Raw genomic sequence first — 8,828 nt, forward strand, 5'->3', positions numbered from 1 at the left:
CTACTTGGGTACCCGGATTCTAAGGGCGTGTTTGGTTACATTGCCGGCTCAGCCTGGCCCGGCGAGCCTGGGTCTATTGAGCCGGTTTGAGGGGATGCAGGCCAAAAAAAACCAGACGCACATAGTTTGGTTGTCGCATGCCCCTAGTTGCATGAGACAATCATTTTTGACCCAGCGTTTGGTTGCCCGCGTTGTATTAGGTGCACATATGACATGGTGTTTGGTTGCAACTTGCATAAAATGTTGTCACCACTTCTAACTAGTGGTGACCTTACCACACACAATCTAAACATAGTGCCAGCTAGTTAAACAAATGACAGTTCATACTAACTACAATCAAGTGACAGTTCAAATTATTACGAACCATTGGCTGAATAGGGGATAGTTCATCGGTGTTGCTGCTTCATCTTCCTCTTCTTCTTCTGCTGCTGCTTCCTCTTCCTCTTCTTCTGTGCTTCTACTGCTGCTGCTTCTTCTTCCTCTTCTTCAAATCCTGCACTGACCTCTGTTAAGCCACATTGCCTTTGCCCATTCCAACCTCTGTTAAGCCACATTGCTTTTGTCCATTTCAACCTTTTGTTCTTCCAAGCGTCATTGTCAAATGCCTCCACACCATCTCCCGCCATCCCCCCTCGCCCGCGCCTCGCTCCGGCCCGTGCGACCTCGCACCGCACTCAGCCTGGCTCGCGAGAAACTACCGATCCCAGGGTTTCCAGCGAGCCACGCTCTGGGCTGCTCTGAGAATCGTACGGTGCAGGCCCAACAGAAAAACCAGGCTACCAAACAAGCCTCTCCCTTCCGGCGCGAGTCTAGTTGGGCTCGGTGCGGGCAACAAAACACGCCCTAAACTCCCATGGAGAACATGGCCGCAATCAATCAACAATAAATCAGAAGAGAATGGCATCTCAACGACAAACAGCGACCCATCTTTATCTTTAGAAGAAAAGGCTAAACAATACTCCCTCCGTAAACAAATATAAGAGCGTTTAGATCTCTAAAATAGTGATCTAAACGCTCTTATATTTCTTCACAGAGGGAGTAATTAAAAGTAAGCTGCTTGGCCACGCAATAACAAGGGTGCATTCTACTATACATTCTTGTCCAACGCACTGGGCACAACATAACTTACAAGGCAAATCACACTAAACATCGGTTGCATTTTGTTGCCTTTTTCTTAGGTCATTTCATTTCTACTTAATATAATATACAAACGGACGCCACTACTTACTACTCCCTCCGTCTCGAAATAAGTGTCTCAACTTTGTATTAGAGCTAGTACAAAGTTGTATTAAGTTTGAGACATTTATTTTTGGGACAGATGGTGTATTAGAAGAAGGCAGAGCAATGCATCACTGCAGGCAGAAAAGGCGCAGGATCTGCTCGATTCTTTAAGCTTGGCATCCCAACCTAGCGAGGCTGGTGGATGAAGCGGGGTGCGCCACCGCTCCTCGGGCTGCCGGCGTACTTGGTGGGCTTCTCGGTGTACCTAGGCTTCTCCGAGAAGCCACGCAGGGCGTCGCCGCCCTTTGGGCTTGGGGACGACAGGCTCAGTGCCTTGAGCACCCCGTCTGCACATACAGAAGCACATACGTGATGAGCTCACTGCAGTCTTGCTTCATCTTTTATTTGAGCGCCCATATCTACAGTATGTACACATATAGGCGTTGAGAGTGAATTGGTTGACACGTACCAATCTTGAGTGCCGCTGGCGGCTGCGGCTGCGGCTGCGAAGCCTCGACGGCGATGGCGTCCTCGGCCTCGAAGGCGATGAGGGAGTCGGCCATATCGTCGAGCTGCTGGTGCTGGTGGTACCAGTGGTCGCGAAACCAGGCGCTGGACTTGACGAGGTCCCACCACTGCGGTGAGAAGTCCTCCACCTGCTGTAACGCTGCCGGGATGAAGAGCGGGGCCTCCGGGTTAAGCGACGACGCGACCATGGCGCTCATGATTTCCCTGTTGCTCTTGGTCTGGTCCTGGTCAGATCAAAATCAAAACCACGCAGAGATCAGCGACCGGATCCAGTCGTGAGTTGGCGTCGCGAAACAGAGATGAAACAGGGTTGCAGATCAAGAAACTAGAGCGCGGTTCTTGGCAGATCTACAAACGGTAGCACGGGACAGAGACGGTTCTTGGTGCACGCATGCATACCTTGGATTGGGGTTGGGGATCGCAGGCAGGAGCAGGGTCAGGATACAGAATCTGGATCTGGATAGTGGACCGGGTTGGGTTGGGTTGGTTTGTGGGTGGGAACGATGGGATTTTTATAGCAGTGTGACCGAGGCCTCTCTAGGATGGAAGGAAGGTGCGACCGAGGCTTCCTTGTTCGGCGCTGGCTGGGTCGGACGCAGCTTCCAGCCGGTCGTGCCAGATAGGACGAAAAATACTCACGCGTCCCCAACACAAGAGTGGACCGCCGACGACATCGCTCATGCTTACCACGGGCCATTGACTCACACGGAGCAGCCACACACACACCCGCGACGGTCGTGCTCATAGGACGTGCTTAAATTTTGGGCCGGGCTACTGCGCAGCCATCCGATTAGCGTGCTTAGTTTAGGCCAATTAGTTTGTGCAATGTTTTATACAAGATTGCGGCCAAGGTCCTTACTAACTGGTTAAAATGTGTTCTACCCCATTATTATCTCTAAGAAACAAAGTGCATTTGTCAAGGGGAGACTTATCACTGATAACGTCCTAGTGACGTATGAGTGTGTGCATGCAATAAGGAAGAGAAAAAGAAAGAAGTCATTACATGCGGTTAAGTTAGACATGATGAAGACATACGATCGTGTGAAGTGGTCTTTTTTGCATAATATGATGACACAATTTGGATTTTCTCAGGCATGAACAGACATGGTCATGAGATGTGTTATGACAGCGAGGTTTATGATGAAACTGAATGGCGATGTGTCAGACGGTTTCCTCCCATCGAGGGGGCTTCGACAGGGTGATCCTCTATCACTGTATCTATTCCTCTTCTGTGTTGAGAGTTTTTCAGCTCTTCTAAAGCAAGCTCAACAAGAAAAGAAAATTCACGGGTCTCTTTTGGGCATCGCTTGGGGGAATCCAGACGAGGTGGAGGCGCTGATCAAGAGGCTCAAAATGGTAGTCTACTCAGAAGAACCTCCAGCTGGCCGACGTGGTCAACGCCATGCTTCATCGCCGCATCCTCCCACTCCAACTCCAGGACACCCCGAAGTGGGCGCACAAGCCTGAGGAGGCAGGGCCCGTCCTCAACTTCTTTTGCTCCACCTTGGCCGGTATGCGGATACGGTTCTTCAAGCTGCCCAAGGACAAGATCCCCAAGAAAGGGGAGGACCTCGGCCTCGAGGTTGGCTATGACGCCCCACCGGTAAGTTTTTGACTTGCAGTTACTGTTCTTTCATGTTCTCCAAAGACCCCGGTTAACTTTAGCCGACCTCCCCTTTACAGAAGTGGGTCGCCAGGGCGGAGCAAATGTAGTGCCCAACATCACTACCGGAGGAGGAGAGGACTCCCCTGTTGATGGCCCTCCTAGTCGAGGAGTCGCACGTAGTGGCCCCCAAGGGGTCTAAGCCCCTGAAGGACAGGGCGGTTCTCCGGAATCGGGATACTTCTGTTACCCAGTCCGAGGAGACCCACGCTTCCTCCACTCATGAGGACAAGGAGGAGGAGGAGGAGGAGGAAGAGAAGAACCCTCTCACAAAGGGGAAGAGGGCGCCGTCGGAGGACGCCGAGGCTGGGACGCGCCCCCAGCGCCCAAAGAGGTCGAACCAGCAAGGCCACAACGTCGGAGAGGATCATACTCTCCGGTGAGTCAGAAGATGATCCCCTTGCATCGGGGAGGAATAATCCGGCACCCCAGAGGTACGTCATTGCTTCTAGGTTTACCCTATATCAGTTCCTTTCGACCAGATCTAGGCTTGCATCAGTACATTCGTATAGCCCGCCAAAGGTGTGCCCTATCGACTTCTCGAGCGGGTTGCCATCTGCCAGTGGGACGCCGGACCCCGCTACTCCTCCCCCAGCTCAAGTAGGGCTGGGGGAAGTAACTTCTAATCCGGCGCCCCAAGTCGACACGGCAGGGGCTGGAGAGCTAGTCGTAATGGCCGAGGTTGATACCTTGGCCCCACAAGGCCAAGGGGACGGGGCCCCGGGGTCCCCAAGAAGGGTTGTGCCAATCGGTGGCCCAGCCGATGTCTACTCCAGCTCCACCACCGCAGCTAGAGACCCTTGTACCCAGCACCCAGGTGTCGGGGTCCGAGCTCTTGCCATCCCCATCTCCCTCCCAAGGGCGGTGGACTGAAGAAATGGAGGCAACCTTAACAGTCTACTCCCTCAAGAAAGAGCACCGCGCTTTGATCGGCGTGACGCTGCAATGATTCCAGTTCACAGAGGCCGGAATGCGCGAGGTCTTCAAGGGCCTCATCACGAGCTTCGAGGTAATCTACTCTCTTCATGCGAAAAATGATTTCTATGTTTGGATTTACTTAACCAATCCCTATAACTTTCCTAAGACATCTTTATACATGGCGTCTAGATAGCCTGTTATATTCTCAAACGGCCGTGGCCGCCTGGGCATGCCACAACGTGACCGTGCTTCACCCATGGCTAACAATAACATGGTATGATATCATTCTTGGGCCAAAATCATGGTTTTTGACCTTGACAGAACAATTGCTCACAAAATGAACTATGCACAAATTTATTTAACGATCTGATCCTTTTAGGAAACGCCACCGCTTGTGGCGTTGCTGCTCCACACATAAATTCCAAGCCAGCCAACGTTGCTGCCTTGGCCACGGTCAGATCGAGCTTGCGTTGCTCGCTGACATGGCAGGCTGGAAACGCCGAGCCAACCAACGTTGCTAGAAACACCATAGGTTGTGGCGTTTCTAATCCAGGTATTTTTAGTGGCCGTGGGGATCTTACCCACTACTCACCACTCACTCTCTTCTCCCCCATCAGCCTACCCCGAGCTCTTGCCTTTTTCCCTTTGTCGCCCCACTTGGACCCTCTCAAATCGATTGTGTTGGCCCGTGGATCTGGTGTCATTTTCGTTCCTTGAGGTAAATAGGTAATCTCCTTCATCTCACAAATTCTTACTGGTTGGATTTGTCTATTCGGATGGTTTTTTTTCATGTCGTTCCTAACCCTAGTTGTGAACATTGTTCCATAATATGATGTTTGTAGTGTTTACTAATGAGTATTGTTGTTCTAGTAGTATTTACTAATTTGATGAACAATCCTTATGGTTTGGGTTATGCTTAATGTTAGGATTTAGGTTTAGGGTTTGGGTGATGCTTAATTTGTATGAACAATGATGTTCTTAGTGGTTTTGTATGCAATGTGTTATATTTTGCATTGTTTCTTTCTTGTACTTGCGTTCCCATTTTTTAGATGGAGAAGATTGTGAATCTTCATTATGTTGAAGCGGCATTTATGAATGTTGATATTGTTGACAAGTATGAGGAAGTGTTGATATTTGTTGAGAGTCCTAGTTATGAAGAGGTTGTGGAAGAAGCACGAACTACATTAAAGTGGATGGATCCAAGTGACCAAGTTAAATTAGTAGGAAGATATGATGTTGGGATGGCACACAAGTGTCGAATGAAGACAATGTCTATCAAGTCCAATTTGCATTGGGGTGCATATAAGGAGGTTGTTGCATCCTCGAAAGTCAAATCACTCGAAGTGTTTGCAACTAAGGTGGTCAAGCCTCCTCTCTTTCATGTTGACTTGAACCAAACCTTAGTAGATGATGTGAGCCCGATTAGTAGTGTGCCGCCTATCATTGAGCAAAGAGTTGAAGTGGAAGACAATGTAATGAGCCAACATAGCGGCTCACACTTGACACTTGGACGATAGACCATGGGCTAAAGGTGAGTTGTTTAGGTCCTGGAGGGTTGACGGGAAGAACCGCAAGTTTTCGAAGCCGAGATATTCATTCGAGTCAATATGGGAGTATTTTTCCAATTAACACGTTTGAAGGAATCAATGTTGGACTTACTCATCCCCATTGAAAGGCCACTCCCAAGGTTTGTATAGAGCAATGGTGACTGAATGGCCAACAGGGAGATGCTCCCACATATACCTGGCCATGGGAAGCCCGGCCCCGCCGGCCCGGCCCGGCTCGGCCCGACGCTGCCCCCACGCCGGGCTCGGGCCTAGATTTTGAGCCCGAAGGCCGGGCCGGGCCGGGCCTAGGCCCGTCATTTTTGCATTTCTCTGAAGGTCGGGCCGGGTCGGCCGGAGCCCGATGGGATTTTACGTGTTCGGGCCGGGCTCGGGCCCAGAAAACAGGCCCGATGGCCGGGCCGGGCCGGGCTCGGGCCTTGGTTTATTTCGTCGGGATTGGCTAGGCCCGGCCCGGCCCGAGGTATGGCCAGGTATACTCCCACATCCAAAACTGTAAGGCCCCACATAAAACCACCAAGACAAGATTTCGACTTACTCCTCTGACATGCTCCGACCAACCGCACATTTATACACATGTTAAATGATCACACGCAAGCACCAAATTCATATAATGAAAATGGAATATAGTAAGCATTACCTGAGGGTACAATAAGGCTAGTGCCGCCGATCCCCTACTCCACTTAACATCCCCGTTACAAAGAGGGTCCAAGAACAACAAGGAGGCGATGTCCCCCGTGCCATCCGAAAACACCACTTGGGTGATTCCACAAGTAAGCCCTGGCATGTTGTTCTCCACAACCGCCGGCCCGGCATCCTCCAGGCACTCATAAAAATGATCGGCTAACCACAAGAACAACACACCGGATGGCCTAGGATCCTTGGTGTTATGAGTCTAAGGTTCAGGTTCAACACCAACCAATCATGCAACCCGTTGTCGCCACCCTTCAGACCTCACCTTCCCGGCAAGAGCTCTACCCTCTACCGGAAGACTAGAGATCATCGCAATATCCTCCAAAGTGATGGTCATATCAGTAAGAGGCAGGTGAAAAGAGTGCATCTCCAGCCTCCAACGGTTCGTAAGGGCAGTAATGACCGTGGAGTTCATCCATGGCAGCGTGCCTTTAAAGTTGAGCACAAACTAAAAAAGATTCATTCTTATGAAATAAGGCTCATATCGATGGTCAAATCATAGGGATTCACGCAAATTGTGGTCCCTCAACCGAAGTATTGGAGGAACCTAAAAAACAAATGCACAACTTGTTACTTCTCTCAACTTGTGACAATATGAATACACGAATAAAGATAAATAATTACCTCCCTCTTTCCACTAGCACGACACCGTGCTTCTCCTTGTAGAAATCATCAAGGCCAAAGATATTATCCAGCTCAAACATCCTACATAATAAGTTAGGGCTTGTTAATACAAATGCTTAAAATTATGACCAAATTACATACACAATCGCACATACATACCGATTTTAATCTCTAAAGCAAATACTACAAATCGCCAACCACATTACCAACACCAACTCTTTTCAATCAAAATTATCCCAAACAATTTATTCAAACTAATTAGGAACCAAATATTAGGATTCAACATAATACATTTTTTCTATCTCTAAATCCAATACTACACAAGTACCGTAACAAATACTTCAACACAAGTAGTATATCTTATTTCTAAACATAATCTAACCCAACTATTCTTCAAACAAATCACAAAAACTCATCTTAGGGTTCCACCATGTTTCAAAAAATGTATCTACAATAGCCAATCTTTGACTCGAAAAAATTGGAGGAATGGAAGGGGAATACCTCAAGCAACTTGGGGACGGTCCGATCTACTCGTTTTGATGGCCAAAGTAGAGGATTTGGGAGGGATTAGGTGAAGAATGGGAGAGGGATGAGTGCCAGTTCGTCTCTGGTAGTTGCAGCTGGGAAAGAAGAGCCCGACTAGGGCTCCGACTGGGTCCCTCCCATGACCTTGCGCACATTACTTAATCCAGGCCAACAATGCCATAGGGTGTGTCGTTACCAAAGCAGAAACGCCCATGGGCCTTGCGTTTCAAGCTTGCCACGTCAGCGACGGCGCTAGCTCGGCCTGACCATGGGCCAGGGCAACACTGACTAGCTCGGCGTTTCGCTGTGAATCAGTGTCACGTTAGCAAGCAACGCCAGCTCGGCCTGACCGTGGGCCAGGGCTATGCTGACTAGCTCGGCGTTTCGGTGTGGATCAGCAGCACCATGGGCTGTGGCATTTCTAAAAGAGCCAGATCATGAAATAATTTCGTGAGGAGTTCATTATGTGAGCAAGTGTTCTGACAAGGACAAGGTCAGAAGAGTGATTTCGGCTTCATTTTTGTGTTTGATGATCACAAGAGTGTCCCCACGAAAAGAAAAGAAAAAGATGACCAGGAGCATGATTCTAAAAACTTATACATAACTAAGAGCATATCCAATAGATGGTCCACATTTTGATGGTCCAAACCCGGAGATGTAAAATTTGGACCGCCAAAAAGTGCATTTTGGAGCTCCGAAAAAAGGCCAACTCCAACAGATGGTCCAAATTCATGGTCCAAAAGAGCAACTCCAATAGATGGTCCAAAACCGGCCAGCAGTCGCGCGGCTACTGTTCAGCCGCTGTCCAGCCACTGTACAGCCGCACATATTGCATAAAACATGTTTTAAAACAACATAAAAAAAATTCATGTCCACAATATCAAATTATTACATAGTTCTTCATATCCAGGAGATGAAATGCAACACAAATAAAACATAGTTTTGCACAATACAACATAGTTTTCAACAAACAAATAATGAATCTATGCGGATCTTTTGCCATGTCATTTCCAATGCTCTTCCATCAAATCTTTCTGGAGTTGGTCATGCACATCGGTGTCTCTAATCTCGATGTAGACCTTCATGAAGCG

General features: G+C 48.9%; 1 protein-coding gene across 1 annotated transcript; it reads right to left on the reverse strand.

The window, feature by feature from the left end:
* Positions 1–1,069: 1,069 nt before the first annotated feature.
* On the reverse strand, positions 1,070–2,369 carry LOC123114662 (protein EARLY RESPONSIVE TO DEHYDRATION 15). The gene is made up of 3 exons (XM_044536115.1): positions 2,149–2,369; positions 1,691–1,973; positions 1,070–1,568 (listed from the first exon to the last, which is right to left on the reverse strand). Exons 2-3 carry the CDS (start codon positions 1,944–1,946, stop codon positions 1,408–1,410), a joined length of 417 nt encoding a protein of 138 aa, XP_044392050.1. The 5' UTR covers positions 1,947–1,973; positions 2,149–2,369; the 3' UTR covers positions 1,070–1,407.
* Between the last annotated feature and the right edge of the window lie 6,459 nt (positions 2,370–8,828).

This window comes from Triticum aestivum, chromosome 1B (assembly GCF_018294505.1).
Source record: "Triticum aestivum cultivar Chinese Spring chromosome 1B, IWGSC CS RefSeq v2.1, whole genome shotgun sequence".
Taxonomy (NCBI): Eukaryota; Viridiplantae; Streptophyta; class Magnoliopsida; order Poales; family Poaceae; genus Triticum; species Triticum aestivum.